A 20,856-nucleotide genomic window follows, 5' to 3' on the forward strand; every position below is an offset into this window, starting at 1 on the left:
CTGGCTGGGGAACCACCGGCACTGGGGGTTCCCTCTCAGGCTGGGAGGGAAAACCGTGGTTTAGGCAGACTTTTTTTGTTGTTGTTTGGTTGGTTGGTTTTGTTTTGGTTTGGTTGGGTAACCCCCCAGGTAGAGTGCACCATCCTATGGCTGCGGCGCCCCGCGGGCTCCAACACCCGCCGAACTGCGCCCTTGGGCGGAAGCTCAGCCTCCCGCAACCACAAGCCGCTCTGTCCAGACCAGCGGACAAACTCGGACTCTCCAATTCGCCCGGCCTGACCAGCGGAGCCGCTCCGCGGCCCGGCCGGGCGCGCGGGGGCGCTGCGGCTTCACGAGGGACCCGCGCACCGGCACCGCGCTGCGGCCCCGCCCCGCCCGCGCAGCGCAGCGCGGGGCGGCCGCGCAGGGGCGGGTCGGGAGCCGCGCTGGTGGCGCGGCGGATGAACCGGGGGCCCGGCCGCGCCCGGAGCGCGGGCGCTCTGACGGGCCGCAGGGCCCCGCTCCGCCCATGGCCTCCCTGCTGGTAAGGGCTCGGCCCCGGGCTCCGACCGCCGGCGAGGGCAGCCGAGCCGCGGCCGGCGGGTGTCGCCCGGCGCCGAGGGCTGCACGGCCGCGACCGCCGCCCCCGCCGGTGGGAGCGCTCAAGGCGCCGGGACCGCCGGGCTCCCGCCGCGCGCGGGGCGTTAGCGGTCCCTTCGGGGGCCGCCCCCGCCCGCAGCCTGACGGTGCGCACCCTCTCCCCAGGAGGACCCCGTCCTGATCCGGCCTTTCCGAGGCCACACGGCGGCGGTGACAGGCGTCGCCTTCAACGCGGACGCAGCAGGGCTGGGTGAGTGCGGGGCCGGGCGCCGTTTGCTTTCCGGGCGGGGCAGCCCACTCCTTCCTCCCTCCCTCCCCGGCAGCTGGCGGAGCCGCCCGGCTGTTCCGGGAGCAGGTCCGGCTGCGGAGGCGGGGCGGGCTCCCGCGCCGGCCGGGCGGGCCGAAGAGTCTCTGCCCCTTCCTTAAGCGACAACTTTTTGAGCAAACCACAGGGCGGGAGGAGGGGTTTGTCCCGCGGAGAGAGAGGAGGAGGAGGAGGAAGTAAGGGGAGCGCCGAGGCCGGAGGGGCAGGGGGCTGCTCCGTGCCTCCGCTGCTGCCCCGCTCCCCCCGCCGTCCCTGTGGAATCTGCCGGGCCCGCCGCGGCCGGACTGCTGCAAACTGCCGGCGGCCCGAGCCCACAGCTGGGAGTGCCTGCGCTCCCCTCCGCCCCGGGGGCGCGGAGGGAGCCGACAGGACTTCACGGAGCCCCTCTCTGTTACTAGCTGCTTTTAACCACCTACGATGAGGATCCGTCTGGCGAGAAGATGGACGTGGGTCCGTAAAAGCTGCATGTTCTTCGGCTTCTTGACGATCGCTTACTTTGTGGTCGAGCTGTCGGTTTCTTCCTTCGGTGCCTCCCTCGCCGGAGAGAGCATCACTAAAGGGAAATGGGAGAGGCGCTTTTCTGACAGAGCAGAAGAAGCTGTAGATTTGGCTCGTCCAGTTTATGACAAACCCCCGCCTGATCCTCATGCCCCAGGAGAATGGGGTAAACCCTCTCGCCCGCAGCTGAGTCCTGAGGAAAAGAAACAGGAAGAAGAGCTGATCGAGAAGTATGCAATTAATATTTATTTGAGTGATAAAATCTCTCTCCACCGGCACATTGAAGATAATCGACTGAGTGGTTGTAAGACCAAATCTTATGACTACAGAAGACTGCCCACTACATCTGTTATAATTGCTTTTTACAATGAAGCCTGGTCAACACTGCTGCGGACGATACATAGTGTTCTTGAAACATCACCTTCAGTGCTTCTGAAAGAAATTATACTGGTGGATGACCTGAGCGATAAAACTTATTTGAAGGCTGAACTTGAAAAATACATAAGCAGTCTGAAAAGAGTTCGCTTGATAAGAACCAACAAACGAGAAGGATTAGTTCGTGCACGTTTAATTGGCGCTACCTTTGCTACTGGTGATGTCCTCACATTCCTCGATTGTCACTGTGAATGTGTCTCTGGCTGGCTGGAACCATTGCTCGAGAGGATTGCTGAGAATGAGACTGTTATTGTTTGTCCTGTCATTGACACCATTGACTGGAAAACATTTGAATACTACATGCAAACAGCAGAGCCCATGATTGGGGGCTTTGACTGGCGTCTGACATTCCAGTGGCACTCGGTGCCTAAACATGAACGTCTCAGGCGCAAATATGAAACCGACCCAATCAGATCCCCAACTATGGCTGGTGGCTTGTTTGCTGTCAGCAAGAAATATTTTGAGTACCTGGGTACCTATGATACAGGAATGGATGTTTGGGGAGGGGAGAACTTAGAATTATCATTTAGGGTTTGGCAGTGTGGAGGCGTGTTGGAAATTCATCCATGCTCCCATGTGGGTCATGTGTTTCCAAAGCGTGCACCCTATGCTAGACCAAATTTCCTTCAGAACACGGCACGTGCTGCTGAGGTGTGGATGGATGAGTTCAAAGATCACTTTTACAACAGAAATCCATCAGCAAGAAAAGAAAATTATGGAGATATTTCTGAGAGAAAGATACTTAGAGAGCGTTTGAAATGCAAGAGTTTTAACTGGTATTTAAAAAATGTATTTGCTGAGTTGCATGTACCAGAAGATCGTCCTGGCTGGCATGGTGCTATCCGCAGCACAGGAATATCTTCAGAGTGCCTTGACTATGTCTTACAAGAACATAATCCTACTGGGTCTCACCTTTCTCTCTTTGGCTGTCATGGTCAGGGAGGCAACCAGTTTTTTGAATATACATCAAATCAGGAGATTAGATTTAACTCTGTAACTGAGCTATGTGCTGAAGTTCCTGAACATGAAGACTTCATTGGTATGAGGAGCTGCCCAAAAGATGGTTCTCCTGTGCCACAAATTATTATCTGGCATTTCAAAGAAGATGGGACTATTTATCATCCTCATTCAGGGAAGTGCCTTACTGCTTATCGTACAACTGGGGGACGTGCAGATGTGCAGATGAGAACTTGTAATGCTGCAGATAAAAACCAGATGTGGAAATTTGAGAAATAATCACTGCTGGTAGTATGAATTGAATGGACTCTCCAAGGTTTTTGGAGTAATCTCCAAAGTTTTTACGTGCATGAACAGATAGCAACATTTGATTGAATACCTTGGAATGTTTTCAGATGTGTCTGTAGTGGTGTAGAAACTATCTCTTGTGATCAATTGTATAGAAAGCAAAAGTAAATCCTGGAGTTTGGTTTCTAAAACATGGAATACAGATCTAATGCCTTTTATTTTTGTAAAATTTTGATTCACTATTTTCTTACTTTGGCCTGTCTTGCCTATGGTAAAACAAAGGCTTTTGAGTGGACTAAGACAGGGTTTTTTTGGCTTAATAAAAAAAAAAATTATGCAATAATCCTGCAAGATCACATTACATTAAAGTACCGAATCTTTACTTACAGAAGTAAAAGTTAGGGTTCTTGCAGTGGTATTAGCTGACCTGTGTTGCAGATACGTTATAACATATGTGTCTAACACCATAAGTAAGGCATGTGATTGAATGGACATTGATGTGGAAAACTGAATCTAAGCCTTGTAATATTCTGCATTTTTCTAGGAATGTACATGCTGTTAAGGGTAACAACTAGCTTGTTACATAGAAGAACAGGAAGTTTATTTAGTAGATGGGCTTTGGCACTGCTTTGCGATGTCGTACCTGTTGTAAAAATCTTACCTCATGGGTGTTAGTCAAGAGCCCTCATGCATTTAGAGAAGAGTGTGGTGGCAGAGGAACCAAGGACATGCTAATGGTACCACAAAAGGGAAAAAATAGGGATGGCAACAACTAAGAATTCTGTTTAAAGGTAGTGGAGAAGGAAAGAAAGCACAGAATTGCATTAGGTACTATGTTTTCTTAGCTGTATATTTAATATTTACATTGCCTCTGTGTAAGCTTTTCCATGTTCAGCCTCACATCCTAGGAACACAAAACTTGTGTTCTAGACCATGTATCCCTTTTTTTTTTTTTCATTTGTTCTGTCAGTGGAGGAGAGGAAGGTAACAGAGGAAAACTTGGGCTGTTTTGTGTTATGGCAACAGCTGGCATGGATCAGTCCTAGACAGAGTTTTGAAATAATGCAGCATAAGCTGCCTCTTTCTAGTTACAGCAGTAGCACAGGAGACCTTGGATGAGGTTAAGAAGCTGGCATTGCTGACATGAGGGGAGTTGTAAAGGCAAAAAAAAGACAGCTTGGAGGAAAACAAGATTTGTGGGGAAGCTGTTTAAGCCACGGAATGGCTTATTCAGAATGTTTTGTCTATCCTGTTATGCTGAGTTCTGAAGAATATTGATTCTTGAATCATGTCATTAATCTGTTTTGAGCGTGATTATAGATGGTAGATGTGATAGATATATTGTGTGTTTGAAGAAAAATCTTGTGTTAGTATCTGTTTTTTAGATTTATGTGATTTATATGATTTAAGTTGAACACTTTTCTTAATATTTTGGGCATTCCAACTTTTTTGATTGCTTTCACTGAAGTGATAAATATTCTTCAGTAGCCACAGTGTAGTAATTCTTGACATGGGGCTGGTAGGTAGGAACTCAAGCTAGTGAGAAAGTGGGTGTGCATTTGCTGCAGGTGTTAGTAGGTAGAAAGGTTAAAAAGGGGTGAGACCTAATGTAGTTGAAGTTTTGCCAAGAATAAAGCAAGAGTAAATTAAGATGTATTTTTAAATCTTAGTGGTTTGAAAGCATTGAGAGGTTTGGGTGGAAGCAGGCGGAACGGAAGAAGAAAATGTGGAGCTTGGGATGTAGAATTGAATCATGCTAAAAATGCTTGCCACTGTGTGGCATGGGTTAAGTCCTTAACTTATTTTTAGGCAGTTACTTGCAGTTTAATATCTTTTTCTTTTTTTTCACTAAACTTTTTTTTCTGTTTTTATTTTTTTTTTTAAAGGAACTTTTTGCTACATAAGGGAAACGTTCCTGAAAAATTCCATTCCACTCTACAGTAAGGAATTCTTTTCTGAACCTGCAAGTTATGAATCATTTATCAAATTTTAAAAGGCAGCCAGTCATTATGTACTGGAGCAGTTAATTAAATAAAGTATGTGCTTTTCTGAAAAGCTTGCTGTAGATTGTTATATTCAATAGAAATGACAGGAAGAAGGCCGAGGTTCTCCTGTATGGCAGGTCACGAGTTGTATATGCAATGCATGTTTCCTCAGATGAAAGCAATTAAATGGTGTGAATGTAGACTATGCAGGTTTTATACAGTTAACTTTTTTAGCACTTGGTAAAAACTGCATTTCCTATAAACAACTACCTTCATGTTAAAACTGACATTCAAAGTGTTCCTTATCTATTTAAGCAATAATTTTAAGTGAATCTGCCTCTTAGTTTGAAAGTTATTCTCTCTGTATGTATCTAAACCCTCCTTCCTCCCCATGACCTCCCATTCTATTTTTGGAGTTATTTGTAAACTAATTGGGAAAAAAAAGTGGAAGCCCTGAAAAAAGAATCTTCCTGATGGGAGTAAAAAATATGGGAATAAAAGGAGGAGGGACTAGAGAAGGAGAGAAAAAAAAAATAAGAGAAAGAAAACCTACCTTGCCATTTCAAGTTCAACTAGTTTTGAATTGAGTTGCGGCAACTCTACAGAAATACTCCAGTTATATTTCAGTATGTATAGATTTCTGGAAAATCTGAAACTCTGAATGGTTTTCTATTCTTTTAGACTTTGAAAATTTGGGAAACACTTGTACATATTTTAAACTACTGATTCTAAGTGACTTAAAAAAATTGAATGTAAACTTAACACTGAATAAATGTGGAGGGCTTTGGGGTTTCTATTAAAAAATAAAATCCAGAATGACAATTAAATGTTTACTAGTGTGCTGACTCTTCAGTTCTCTTTCTCTTGTGTAATGTATACAGTGTGTGATAAAAACTGTCATGAACTTGAACTTATGTGAGTTATTAGAAGTTCCTTGTGTTTTATCCACTGTGCTTAGAATTCCAGATTGGCTTTCTTGACTGAAGTTCAATTAATAATTGTTTTTTGCCAAGTAGGAAATCTTGCAATTCACAAACATGTTTGTATTGTGATGTTACACCTTATGACACTGAGAGTTGCAAAGTTTCTGTAAAGTGTGTGGGGTTGTTGGTAGTGGTGATATTTGAATGTTCACACACCCATCATGTGCACAGCCCTGTATTCCATCTGCCCTGTAACTCTTGCATTGAGCAATTAATTATATTAGAGATGCTTACTTTGAGAGAGGTACATCTAGGTGTTAAAACCTGCTGAGTTTGTCTCTTCTGATCTTTGCACAATTTTCTTTGTCACCACTGTGGTACTGTGTGAGTGAAATGGTAATTCTGTATTACAGTAACTTGTGTTTTCATATATATGTGGGTATATATGAAAATGTATACCATAGTATACAGTCACAATTTATAAATTGAACTTTGTTTCATTGCAAATACCACAAAATTTTTTTTGTGGCATACCTGAAGCTCAGATATCTGTTTAGAGATCTGCACCAAAGTGGTGTGTAAACTTGGCCTTTGCCTAAGGCCAAATCTTTATTCTTAGGTGTTCAATTCTGTTATGACTCATCAGCAGAAAATCAAATTACCCGGTGACTTATCAGCTATACTTGCATGTGTACAGAAGCACTGATGTTTAAAAAAAAAAAAGACACTCGGGCTAGAAACTGGACTAAGTTGCATATTGGATTCAGCTCAGTGTGAATTTTCAGCTTTCTACTTTTTAGTTGTATTTTGCAATTGATCAAATATTTTCATAGCAAGGACGTCTCTAAACATGGTTCTGGTTGTGTCATGTGTTCTCTGAGGAGCAATAGACCTATTTGTGCTATGGCACATCCTAAAAAATTCTTATGGACCTTCTGTATTTCTTTTGTTTCAGATCCAGTACTTTAAATTAGCCTTGGAGATCTGTTCTGGCCTATTTAGTGGTGATTTGGTGACTGAAAGTCACCAAAATAAAGGGTGCTGATATACTGAGTAAATGCTGTCAGAATGCATCATCTGTGCAGCCTTAAAGTACTGTGCTTGAGTAAATTGGAGAAGCAGCATTCTTATAAAGTAGGCAAAAGCCCTTAGAATGGAATAAAAAGAAATAGTGACATTTACTTGATAAAAGTACATTTTCATGGATAAAACTGGTTTTAAAATTAGTATTGCTGGCAGCATACTATGTACTCTTGTATTTTCTGCTTGTGGTTAGTTAAGGTGAAACGTCTACCATTACAGTGAAATGCTTGGGTGTTAGCCATATGCACCAAAATCTTTTTCAACCCGCTTGAACAGGGAATAGTTTGGCTTGGCTGAGCCTCATTAATATTAAGGGACTGATTTCTCTGGCAGGATAGGGGCCAAAGTTCAATATAGATGTAGAGTTTTGACTTAGAGTTTCTTTGTCTCTCCCATGGTGTTCAAATATAGAGTGACATCAGCCCGTGTGCCTTAGGAAAATATTTCTGTAATGGGTCTGTCAGTTACTCACCCTTTTCTGTGCAAATCCTGAACCTTCTTCCCTCCATCACCTCTGGGGTGGTGTTGGCTGGGCTGGAACTGCTTATTAGAGATAGTAATAGTCTTTGTGTGTCATGGTAATGGGCAGGTGGTTTCAAAAGAGACATATACATAAGGATGGAGAGAGGATGGTGTGAAAGCATAGGCAGCATAGTCCAGAGGGAAAACAAGGAAGGTGATGGTGGATGTACCCCAGAAAGAACTTCAGGTCACTGCTTGTGTCTCATTAACCTTGGGATAACCCATCTGTGAGCAAGCAAGCTACAAGAAACCAGGCTTTGAATGTATTGTACTGTCATCTTTCAAAGAATATTTTCTTCAGTTTTTAGAACTGAAAGCAGAAACAGCTGGTATTGCACAGCCTTCGTGCAGTTCATAAGGTACCACAGGTATTTGGTAGTTCCTTAATTATTTGTTTGAGAAACCATCAGTCTTGTCTGTTTCACATTTCCAACTTGATGCCTTTGAATTCTATTTTAGCTTACATTTCACTTTTTCCTTTCATATTTATGCCACTCTAGATTCCATTTTTCTGAATCAAAGTGAAAAAGAAATTCTTTCAATTAGAAAGAACCTGCTATAAAATAGAGTTCTGAAAAATTGAAGCAGGGGGAAAATATCCTGTATTTATTTGTCAAATATAGGTCTATTGATATGGGCATAGAGATAGCCTGGTCTCATGTCTTTTAGCAGAGGCTAGTCTTTGGGCAATAAAAATAATATTTCTGTATCAAATTCATAAAGATAATTTAATATCTAATATTTTAGCATTTTGTTTGAGGATTGCCTTGACACTCATGATAAGAAACTCAATTCCTTTGTACTGTGTTGGTGCTTGAAAGAGGCTAGGAAGAGAAGAGCCGTTCTCTTCATGTCCTCTTCAACTTCTAGGAGGTCTCTGTTCTTCCTCTCCCTCCTTTTCTCTACTAGGGGTAGGAATTTATAGATGAGGGATGGGTGTGTGAATACCTTGTTTATTTATGTCCTGCGTACTAGCAGCAGAGATGAAGATAATAGGGATGTAAGAATATCACACATGCCAGTTTAATTCAGCTGCTTATTCCCTTTGCTGCATATAGTTTCCTGAAAATGATCAAACTCTGGTAGAAGTTATACTTGCCTTTTCAGATGTAGATAGTATGATCCACCTGTAAAGTGACTGCAAAGAAAAAAAAGTTCTTTCTATTATCAGACTGACAACTTTACATTGTGTTTTGAACTAGGCAAATATTAGTATTATAAAATCAGTACTTAAATAGGATTATAGAATTATCATATATGGATATCTTTAGTGTAGATATCTGAAGTGTTAGAAATCATGTCTTGAGTTCAAGTTGTCTTGTTTTTTCAGAATTAAACACTTGATCCTTGAAACAAATTTCATCTCAGAGATCAAAATGACATTACTGAAGAGTTTGTCTATTTGTCTTAGTATTTGGTAACACCAGTCTGGATTCGTACTTAATGATGCTTTGGATTTTTTGTTCTGTATCTTCCAAGTACTTGCAAGGTGGTTTGCTTAGTATGTGAGAGAGCTGCCTGTTAGGTATTATCCTTTACTCCTCCCAGTCTTGTGATAACCTTTAAAAAACCTGATTTTGGCATTGTTTGCTGCCAGGCTTCTGCTCAGGTCAAGTATCCATTAAAACCCAACAGCTCCTCCTTCCCCCTAAGACTCAGTAAATTCACTGCTGAATCCTAATCCATAACCATTAGCTCTGATTTTTATAAGAACAGTGAAGAGACTCCTAATATCTTTTACTTCTTGCCAGCTACCTGCTCTTTGGATAGGTTTCTTATGGTGTGGAAGCTGAAGACACGATGCAGAGCTTACAGATTTGTGGGCCATGTGGAAGCAGTGACCAGTGTAGAGTTCTCACCAGATGGGCAGCTACTGGCTTCATCTTCTCAAGATCGTACTGTCAGACTATGGGTTCCTTGCATGTGAGTATAACCGGGCATTGTTATGGTATGTGTTTCATTGAAGTGCAATGTGAATACTGGAGTCTGCTCAAGAGAAGTTTCTTTTTCCTTCCCACATGCCTGGGCTTTGACAGAAACAGAGATCAGGGAGCACAAATAGCACAGTTCTTTACTGTGTTACTTTGTTCTTTACTGAATATGCTGTAGTTTCAAAAGAAAAATGTAGCAATTCAAAGGTCACAATTTCATGTGTGTAGGACTATGCTTGGTAGTATTTGTCTGGATTAAAGATTATATTTTAGTAAGGATTGCATGGCTGCACTTCATTTTGGGGAGAGAAGTGATGAAAGAAGCAAAATGGCTTTTTGGAAAAAAACCCGTTTTTAATCTACTTGCCTTATTACACTGTTCTTAAGTAGTAGTGATTATGAGCAATTCGAAATCATCTTAGAAAAATGGATGTTACTTTAACTTTTAAGCATTTTGTAGATTTCTGTATAAAAAATTCTCTTTTAAATATTAATGCTAATGGTACTAAAGGTTAATGCTTCTCGTTATTTGTACAGTTCTCTAAAATTGTGTCATATTAAATGCAATTAAAAGAATGTTATTCTAATAATTAATATTGGAATAAGTAAAAAATAATGGTGACACTAAGATTTAGCCTCTATATGCTGCTTTTTCATTTGGGTGAGATTCTAAATATGTTAACATTGAGTTTTTGGGGTTTTAAACTCTTTAATATAGTTGTGATTCATGACTTGGTGTTTGGGGTTTTGTTTCTTTTCCTCCCTACCCTCTTAGTCATGGAGAATCATCAGTATTGAAAGGTCATACAGCATCTGTTCGTAGTGTGAGCTTCTCCCATGATGGCTGCTCTCTAGTTTCAGCATCCAATGATAAATCAATAAAAATATGGAGTGTTTGCAGTCAGCGCCTTTTGTTTACCCTGTTCCAACACACTCATTGGGTTCTCTGTGCCAAGTAAGTGTTATTTTTATTCTCTTGGTAAAGTAGAAGAACTCCTAACAAGGTGTTTTTATGTCCCAAGGTAGAACTAAGGGAAGAAAAATCTGTGAAAGACAAATGATTATCTATCAGTAATAATTAAATTTTAATCAAGCAATCTTATTTACACAAGTTTTGTATATATCTCCTAGTTGAAGTATGAAAGCTTGCTCTGTGTTAATGTGTACATATTAAATCTGTTGCTGTATATTAATTCTTTTACTTTAAAGGACCAACACGGTCTTCTGTATCCTGTCTTTCCCCAGTCGTGTTTGTTTTCATGCTGTATTAACTTATTTCACAGCATTCACTTGTTTTTAGATTTATTATGCGTGGTAAGGGTTTTCTCAACTATTCTTGTTCTTTGCTGGTTTTCCTTTTCCTTTTTGCCATATTGATGGGCAATTTACAGCTAAGAGATACCTGATTTAAACCTCTTGAGAAAAAAACTTAACCCTGGTGAAGTGCAGAGCCCTACAAAGTTTCAAAGTATCCGATTGTTGAAAAGAAAAAGCAAAGCTCTAGGAAATCGCATGTGGAAGTTCTTGAACAGTTTTCTAATTTCCTTGTGCAGTTGCTCAAGATGTGAAAAAATAATGCTTGAGGAAATTCTACACAAATCAGTTTTACTATTTAAAAACCTAGTCTACTAGTCTGGGAGTAATTGTGAATGCTTTGCTAACAATTTGTAAGTCTAGGGGGAACTCAGAGGAGAACATATATGTAGGTTAAAATGGAACACAAGGTTCTACTGTGTCCTCTTTGTCTTTTGCCTATAGTTTTCTATAGTAATATCCTCGGCATCTAAAGTGACATCCTTAGGCTGCTGCTACCTTCCTCCCTTACCCCTCTCTTTCTCTTGTTTATGGCTCTGTTTTTAATTGTAGTTGATTGTGAAATGAAGGGGGGAAGAGTGAGGGGAGAAGCTTTCCAGTTTTATTACTCCCTGAGAAATATGAGACATTCAAATGTCCTTTAAATGTTACACATCTTTATTTCAAATGGGCTTTCTTGGCTCTGGTATTTTGAGACTTATGTCTCTAATGCTCATCTAGGTAGTATCAGCTGTTTAATAATGTATTCACTTGCATGTTCCAGATTTTCACCTGACGGAAGAATAATAGCATCTTGCAGTGAGGATAAATCTGTTAAGATCTGGGATACAAGAAATAAAACTTGTATTAATAGCTTCTCAGATTATGAAGGGTAAGTGTTACTAGAAAAAAAGGAGGAATGTAAATTTGTCATTTTAATGAGATTAAATGCATCTTCTGTGATATTAACATCTGTATATGTTAAATCTGAAAATAGATCAAACTTCTACCATCCACGTGAAGTAAAATAATTCATATAGAGTTCTTCTGAAGAGGTTAACTGGCTGCACTTATCCAGCTGTTTTCCAGCAATCAAGAAATAGTCCGGGCAGAAGTGGGGTTATTCTTGGATTTTTGGAATGTTTTCATGTTTTCCCTCCATTTTAATAATGCTTTTTGATATTGGATGCTTCAACAAGAAGAACAGTTGGAGAATTTTCCATTTGTTGATGAAAAAAATAGTCTGTTAGCTTCAGTGGTCTGCCTTTCTTTAAATATAAAAAATACTTGCTTTTACTTACATGCCGTTTTCTTAAACATCTTGGAAACAGAGCTTTAATTAACAAGTCAGTGGAATATATATCTTGTATATGTGCTTTGCTGGTTTCATGGCTGCCTTCATCCTTTTTACTAATTTAAAATATTGTTATAGCTAGATATTCAGGTTTTAGACATAATTATTTTACTTGTTGCTTACAAACTCTTTGCAGCACTATCTTCTAGGGACTTTATACTCCAGCACAAACTCTGAAGCCACATTATACAGTCTGATTTATCAAGCACATCTTGTTTTCTTATGCTTATTTCAGTTACTTGAAATGCCTTGAGTTTCCATACATGTGGATTTCACACAAGTTTTTGGCGACTTAATGTTAATATTGTGGGTTTTATATATATATATATATATACATGCCTAAATATTTCTATGGAAACACATAATCAATCTGTTTTCATTAATTATATTTAGATTTGTAAATTTTGTGGATTTCAACCCAAGTGGAACGTGTATAGTTTCTGCAGGTTCCAATCATACAGTGAAACTGTGGGATATTCGAATAAACAAGCTACTGCAGCATTTCAAAGGTAAAAGCAATGTAGTTAAGTTTCATTTTCTTTACAAGGGAGCTCTTTGCAATGAAATGTGATTTATTAAGAGTATATTATTTCATTCCTTACTGGGAAAAGTGGACAAACAAGTCATATTGGCATATTGTAAGTATCTTCTTGTAGTCTCACAACCCTAAAAATCCAATCTGAATCCTTTTTATTTCTTTGCATCTCTTAATTTTTCGAACAGAACTAAGCAAATACTTTGGAGAGTCTGCTATGCCCCAGCACTTTGGTTGTTTTTCCCTTAAATGAAGAGGGCTGTTCTTCGGGAAGTAGAAAAGAGCAAAGAAATAAAGTGTACATTTCTTCTTCTTACTAGATATCTACAGCCTTTGAATATTGTCTTCTGTAAATTAGTTCACAGAGCAGGGGTTAACTGTGTATCATTCCATCCTTCTGGTAACTACCTCATCACTGCTTCTACTGATGGTACCCTTAAGATTCTGGACCTCTTAGAAGAAAGACTTATTTACACTCTCCATGGACACAAGGTATACACAATAATCCCCTTTAAGTGGAGATCTTAACAGGTTGTTCAGTATCTTTTCAAAGAGAAAGTAACGTTTATGCTGTTGTGTCTGGTATCTTACAACTTGTGGATGAACTTTAGTGGACAGCAAGTTGTTGTATTAATGCACCTTATTACAAGTGGTTAAGGATATGCATCGGTTTTACCTGTGGCCATGCTTTTTATGTGTCAAGGTTACATGCTTAATGTTAAGTAATAGCTCATGTTCTGAATTAATTAAAAATCCACTCTTGATTTTCATAATCATGTTATTTGGCACTTAGTCTTTTTTCCCTGTTGAAAAACAGTGCTTTCTAAGGAGGGAGAAGCTTACAGAAGACAACTTTGGTGAAGGATGTCAGGCATTTCCTCCCTTTCCTCTTATGCAAAACAAACCGTATTTTTGATAATGAATCAAACACATAGCCTTGAGTAATATAATATATATTTTGTAATTTTTTGTTGCAGAGTTGAAGTATAAAATCTAATGAAAATGCCACTATTTTCCTAGTATTGATTATAGTAATTGTAATGCAGCATCTAACTAAAAAGTGCAATATTAACTCTTCAATGAAATTGTTTGGCAAAAATTTCACTTCAGTAAAATTGTTCCTTATTTTATTAAAATTGAAAAGTATGTTATAGTAGGTAATGGCATCAATGTTTTTCTCTTTGCATTAAAGTACCATGATTACAGTAATAATGTATTTTTACTGTATGCTTTTTTTTTTTCCCCAGGGACCTGTACTTTCTGTGGCTTTTTCAAAAGGTGGTGAAAAATTTGCCTCAGGTGGAGCAGATGCTCAGGTTTGTGATATTGTCTCTGAACTGAATATCTTAATGTTTGTTGCAGTGGATGGCAGTTATATATGGTATGTCACAGTAACGTGCTAATTACAGTGTACTCACATGCATTCTGTCTACTAGTGTGTTATATAGACTTTCCACTGGATGTTATGATGAGGAGCAGACCACAATATTGGCCACTTCTATTTTGAATATTAAAATAAAGGAATGATTTTTAAATAAAAATACTTTAAGTGTTGCAATTCAGTGTCAACAAAGTAGTTTTGTTGCAGTTAGTATTAAGGCCTAGCTGCTCCGTTAGGTTTTGGGTTCTTTTAAAGTCCGTACTCTGTAATTGTAAGAATTAAGTTGTATTACTGGGAAAACTTTGGCTAGAACTGGGGAAAAATAGTCCTGTGTTAGCTTTGCTAATTTGCTTCAGTGAAACAGTGAAGTAATGGATTTTACATAGGGAAGAGTTGTTTGAGCATTTAAAATAAAAAAGATAAATTAAACAACAAGTCAGATAATGAATCTTCATCTCCTGTGATGAATCTCACAATTAAAAAAATATTATCAAGATTGGAATCATCTCTATCAGGTCTTTACATTTTCCAAATGAAAGAACTTTTGTAGCACTAGGCTTAAATTTTCAGTGTGAAATGTTCCCTAATATTAGTTGTCTTTTCCATTGTTTCCTGTTACAAAAAGCTAAAAGCTCAATGTAGATACAGAAAGCCATGATGTAGAAATTAAGAACTTTTGAATTTACCATGATTCATGCTTATATTCTGTTTCGCGGAGTTTGAAATAAATTTCAGCTATTGAAATAATAAATATTTTCAATTAAAAACTTCCGTAACATTAGAAGAAATGCAGTCTGTTTCTTGTTTTTACTTATTGCTTCCAGTAGCACACTTTTCTGGAATGACTTGAAAGAACTCAAAGAAAAAGAAAAAAAAATTTGCTTTCTGTCACAAGGTGTTTATTAAGAAGCACAGCCAATATTTGCAGTTACTGGAAAAGTGAAAATGTTGTCAAACTTCCAACAGTAATTTTACAAGTGGAAAAAAAACCCAAACAAAACAGAAAACCCCAAACAGCTAAAAACTGCCCAAACAACCAAAAAAAAACCAAACCCCAAGAACCGGGGAAAGAGATTTATTTCTTCACTCACTAATAGAATCTTTTCTTTTCTATACTAAAGTTTTTAATAAGATTTTTTTTTAAATTACAAGATGCAGCTTAGATTCCCAAGTAATTTCAAATTGTTGACCTTACCTTTCGTGAGTACTTCATCTGAGTTTTATGATGATTTGTATATTATACTTAACTTGAGAGGAAACAAAGTGCATGTATTAAACTCGGTCACATAACTGAAGAGTTACCTGGAAGCTCTGATCATGGAAAGGACCTATTGCATTAAGCCTAACACAGCCTCCCAGTTGAATGCCAGCATGCCCTGGGAATGCCTGTCTTATTTCAAACTTCCTTTGAATTTGGGGCACCCTGAATGAACAGGCATGTTCAGTGCAGTCATGTCATTGCCTTTCTCCTGCCCTGGTTCCATGCTGTAGAGCTGGTGGTGCACAGAATCATGGAGAGAGTAGGTAAAAATTTATAAGATGGCTCATGTTTCTCAACAGTTTGATGTAGTGGTTTCATGCTGAATGCAAGAGAAGGAAGATCCAGTTTCATCAAGAAGCACTTTCGTAGTTAAATGTTGAATTAAAAAAGTAGTCTTAGTAGTCTGATAATGAATCCTGGGTTTAGTTACCTTAAAAAGAGGCGTTCCTGCATTTGTTGAAGTTTTTCCCTTTGTTTTATGCAAGGTTTGGTGGGAGAGGGCTACTTATTTTGGTGTAGTTTTTACTTTTCTAAGTTTAAAATGTTCATTGCTAACCACTGTTAGGTAACTACCAGTGTATATATCTTTATCTGTAGTAAACATAAGAACTTTATTCTTTGGTGTTCATTTTCTGTTGGTGTATATGCACATGTATTCCACAAACATCCTATTTTACTGATCTGTCCACAACCCTTTTCCAGGTCTGCCAGGAGAATAGTTGTGGGACTTCTTGACTCACTCTGTTGGTTTACTGTAAATATAGGATGTGTTATGGTTTGGTTTCCTGGAATATCTATAAGACTGAATGCATAGAACATCTTTGGACTACCTCTCCATTCTGTGACCTCACTTCTGCATTCGGCCATTGTGTGACTGTTGTATATTGTTTCTACCTAGAGTATAATTGGACAAGGTTCAGAAAACAGATTCCTGATGCTAAAACACTGGAACCAGGTGTTTTAGTGCTCTGTGGAACTCTGTCATTTCTCTTATGCCCTCAGACTTTCTTATTAGACCTGCAAGCCTTTATATGGGGCAGAAACTTAACAGTGTATGACCACTTGATTTGTCAGAAAAATAACTTGGTCCAGTGGGACAGAAGTTTCCTTTGTTTTATGATTATGGACATATTTTAGAATTGTTTGTTTTTTTTTTTAATAGACTGAACCACATCTTTTAGACTTGAAGTACAAGATACTCTGGGGAAGTGCCCGTGTTGTAGGGATCAGACTAAGTGATCGCTGCAGGCTTATTCTGATGTAGTGCTCTATTAGTAATAACAGACTTCACTCAATAGTTATGTTTTGAGCACTGAATAGGCTTCTAGTAGTTACTGATATGATGGCTTCTTACAGGTATTACTATGGAAAACCAACTTTGATTCTTTTGATTATAAAGAAGTTCTTAAACACAATTTTAGAAGAACACATATTGATGAACCTCCTCATCTTCTTGATATTTACCCGAGATCACCTCATCTCCATGATGAAAAACTTCAGTCAGTTGAGGTGAGTGCAATAAGTTATCTAATATAGGAAGCCAGAAGCTTTTGTACAGACTGTCTGGCATTTATAGTTAAATGTGTTTTATGTATACCAGAGAGCTTTTTATTGTTATGTATAATACTTTGGGAGCAACCATAATTTATGAATCCACATTAAGTTTACTAGACTAGCTGATGCTGTCAGATTTATGCTGAAATTCCTTTCATGCTTCTAATATAAGTCTGTACATCTGATTTAGAAAAAACATAGATGATGATCTGGTTTGTGAAGTAACTTGGCAAGTGTTGCAGAAGGTATCTAAATCTGCATTGAACTTTGGAATACTAATCAAAATATATCATTATAAGCAGGACAAAGTGACATTATTGCTGAAAGTCAGATATTTGATTGTAACAAGTTGTTCCTCTTTCCAAGACCATTAGGTATCATGAGAAGATCTTGATATCTATCTAAAAGTTTAGAAAGACTTTATAGGTTAGTAGTGTGTTTTATGTCACTATGTAGTCTGACTTCATGATAACTTCATTCTTGAACTACATTACTGTCAAAGCATCTACTGGCATCCCTTGGAAGTACTGGAAATTTGGGAACCAAAGTGAAATATCAAATATTCTGTTTCATTATCTGGAAAAATCCTGTTTGTCACATTGTCTAAAAGCAGATTGGTAAAAAGTACTATGCCTTCAATGAGGCCATTGTTTATGCTATACTTGTGACTGTCCTTAATAGAGCTGACTAGCTTCTGCATGGTGATTACCTGTACTTTTATCTCTTTTTTGATTTTGTCCGGGTGCCTCTAGTGTGGAAGAAGTGTCTCACAGATAAATCTTGAGACTTTTTGGTTGCTGTCATATACTATCATAGGACTAGAGAAATTCACCATTACCTGGTTGTGTTCATATAAAATGTAGATACTGCTGCCATGGCATTTGTTTCTTGCTCAGAGTTTTAAAACATTGACATTTGGGGATACTGAGCTTTTTTTTTTGGTGGGCGGGTACGTATGCAATATAAATATATGCAATATGAATAGTATAAAGGTGGCAAACACTTTGGTGGAGGAGGGGAACTCTGATAGAATTCATCACTGAGATTTCTCATGTGCCTGGTTCTATTGTCACATTGGATGTGGAGCTTTCTAATGCTTAGCATTTTGGTCAGAACAAGAACAGGATGACTGCATGTATGACAAGCTTCATAAACAAGCTTCTGTGCTGGACTTTGATATTCACTGAAAGGTCAGTGGATGAAGTTAAGTTTGCTGGTACCAGCCTTCAGTATAGTTGGTCAGTGCCAGAACAAACTCTATCACAGCATTTGCCAGCAGATTTAAGCCACTCTTGCTGTATCAACAGTTTGCTTCAAGACCCATTCAAATTGCACCCAGTTATAACATGTGCTAAGTAAACAGTAGCTTATAGCTGCAGGGTTTGGTTGCTTTCAGTTCAGGTCAATGTTTCCAGACCTCTGCTGCTCAGATGCCTGGCAAAGATGTGAATGTACTCTAAAGCAATTTTTCAGGGTTTTTTCCTATTCCTGATCCCAGGTAATTGAGAAGCTCTGAAAAAGCTTTGATGAGTTCAGACTTAAGTTAAACTAAGGCTAGGAAGCACCTCTTTGTCAATACTGAAAGAGCACATCAGGGAAATTTGATAGTTGAATGTCAAGAAATTATTTATCAGTTAGTTTTGACAGATTCACTTAACCTAATGTCTGCATTTATTCATAGGTGCTCCATAGTAGTGAAAGGGCTCTATGGCTTTGACATTTGTCATAGCAAAGTTTTGGGCTCTTTGTGGTTTATTTTCTGGCCTGATTTCAGGATTTTAGGAATGGGGTTGTTGTGTTTAGTTTTCTATTAACATCACTGTCAGTGATGTTAATGGAAAACATCACAGTCAGTAGAATATCTTTCTCTCAAATAAACATGAAGTATATTATATTCTTTGAGACAAAACAGTGTCTGATAGTTCCACAAAACTCATATTATTGTAATGTACTATATTTTTATATATGTAAATTAAATATTATAGTAGTAGTGATTAGGATCTCTCTTACAGCTAATTTTCAGAATTAATGTAATAATACAGTAATTTAGACAAAGTTAAGGTGAAGTTACTAAGTTCTGTTTCTCCGTATGTCTTTTCCTGTTATTTTAATTGCCTCTCCTGTCTACGAAGGGGATATTTGTTATGGTGAGGAAGAATAGACCTTACCAACTGGACAGAAACATAATTTATCCGGACAAAACTAGCATCAGGTTACTACCAGCAGTAATATGCTTTAGTGGCACTAACTGTGCTTGAAATTTTTCGGTGTTCCATTGTCTTAAATATTTCCTCTTGTAAATGAGAAAAAGCATCATGTCTAGCCCCATCATGTCTAGCTGTACTCTGGATAAGAAAAAAAAATTGTCCTTCTTTGGTTAAAACTTGTTAGTTTTTTAATACCTCAACCTCTTTCTAAGGTTGAGGCAATAGACAGAATTTTGACATTAGGCAGTTCCACCACAGTATCACCCTCATCTTTCAGTGGCTCATCATGTGTCTCATATATAAGGGAAAGGAGGGATTGAATCACAGATGTGTCAGAGTGAGCTTTTGGAGGTCATCTGTTCTTCTTGTTAAATGTACATAAAGTCAGCTGTGTCTAGTTAGAAGGCCTTGAAGAAAGATGGAGATTCCCCAGTCTTTTTGGGTGATCTATTCCACTACAGTACAGCAATTGTAATGACACAGTTTTTCCTAGTATCTACACCTCAGATAATATGCAGAACTGTTTCCTTTCTCTTTATTTTCTTCCCTTCTCTTCATATTTCTGTGAATGGGGTAAGATAATCAGTCTTAACTAAATGGAAGTAACAGTTTTCTAAGAGACTTGGTAACATATGCAAGAATTACAGGCAGGCAGAAGAGGCAGTTCAGATATGGGATATTTAAAAGCATAGATGACCATTTAAGGTTTGCTACAAGACACTACAATGTTATCTAGACATTTGAGATGTGTTATAATGCATTGCCCTGAGTTATGCTTTGATGGTTTCTTTGGCTGGCATCAGAGACACAGTGCAGTGTTTTCTCACATCACCTGTTGGAAATGCTGTTTTGAATAAAGCAGCTTGCACAAGGGCGTTAAGAATTACGGGTATCACCTGGTGTCTTGCCTTTCAGGATAGTGACAGAAACGTGGAGCTAGTGTGTACTTTCACTTTTTCTCAAAACTTTTATTCACTCTTCCAAGCTATACATGGAACCATTAGTATTTGAGTCACCTTCCCTAGTTTTTTTTTGTTTGTTTTGTTTTGTTTTTTCTCTCTCTCTCTACATACCTGGGTTTTTTTGACACATAATTAACTTTTACAAGAACTCCTCCTCCTCAGACCAGCAGTAGCCTGAATTTTAATGAAGTGTTGAATTTCCTGTTCTTGACTTATAAATCTTTACAACTCTTCTCCAACTGCACTGATCAATGTGATTTCTTGAATATTTGAGTAAGTAGAGATTTAATGCTTATAATCATTACAATTATTCAGACTATTTGGAAATGTAAGTAAATTACTTGTTCTCTGAAGGCACCTACTTTTTTTTTCTGTTGACCACAGAGGTAATCTTGGGTGACCAGCTCAAATATAGATGTCCAGCAGTATGTCTAAATTTAGCTGAGATAAATCCCAGTCATTGTATCTCTTTGACATAAGGATCTTTTGGAGTTATTTGAAAACAGTATGTTTAAACAGTAATGCAGTTTTAGTGAAAAATACTAAAAAATGCATTCCACTAGGTGACAGTTCTATTTATGAATTTGTCATATTTGTACATAATTTACCTTTTATAATCTAGAGACCTCTTTAAAATAAATGGAAGGTAGAAAAAAAAGTTTCCTTTCAAAACATAGCTTTGAGATTTGAACAATATTAAGGTACACGGAGTTTATATCTTGAGCATAAATAGCTTCTGTTGATTTAGGTTTGTTTTTTTTATCTTAAAATCTTCAGTTAGAG

At 38.5% G+C, this 20,856-nt stretch overlaps 2 protein-coding genes across 4 annotated transcripts in view; both read left to right on the plus strand.

Annotated features, from left to right (window-relative positions):
- The first annotated feature begins 375 nt into the window (after positions 1-375).
- POC1B (POC1 centriolar protein B) overlaps positions 376-20,856 on the plus strand; it is a 49,973-nt gene continuing 29,492 nt past the window's right edge. For 2 of the 3 annotated variants that reach the window (XM_051770003.1, XM_051770005.1), the window contains exons 1-9: positions 378-523; positions 745-829; positions 9,347-9,518; positions 10,302-10,481; positions 11,604-11,711; positions 12,567-12,682; positions 13,067-13,200; positions 13,956-14,024; positions 16,707-16,859. In XM_051770003.1, coding sequence (XP_051625963.1) covers positions 509-523; positions 745-829; positions 9,347-9,518; positions 10,302-10,481; positions 11,604-11,711; positions 12,567-12,682; positions 13,067-13,200; positions 13,956-14,024; positions 16,707-16,859 — 1,032 coding nt within the window. In that variant the 5' untranslated portion in view covers positions 378-508. Of the gene's footprint in view, positions 524-744; positions 830-9,346; positions 9,519-10,301; positions 10,482-11,603; positions 11,712-12,566; positions 12,683-13,066; positions 13,201-13,955; positions 14,025-16,706; positions 16,860-20,856 lie in introns of all 3 variants that reach the window. The other variant, XM_051770006.1, reaches the window with a different exon arrangement.
- On the plus strand, positions 852-4,962 carry GALNT4 (polypeptide N-acetylgalactosaminyltransferase 4). The gene has a single exon (XM_051770002.1). It carries the CDS (start codon positions 1,322-1,324, stop codon positions 3,071-3,073), a length of 1,752 nt encoding a protein of 583 aa, XP_051625962.1. The 5' UTR covers positions 852-1,321; the 3' UTR covers positions 3,074-4,962.

Source organism: Manacus candei, unplaced genomic scaffold, assembly GCF_025592945.1.
Source record: "Manacus candei isolate 608988 ecotype Guabito, Panama unplaced genomic scaffold, ASM2559294v1 h1tg000114l, whole genome shotgun sequence".
Lineage (NCBI taxonomy): Eukaryota > Metazoa > Chordata > Aves > Passeriformes > Pipridae > Manacus > Manacus candei.

Excerpts from the sequence above, each read along its gene's own strand:
- GALNT4 (XM_051770002.1), top strand. The coding sequence starts at position 1,322 with ATGAGGATCCGTCTGGCGAGAAGATGGACGTGGGTCCGTAAAAGCTGC.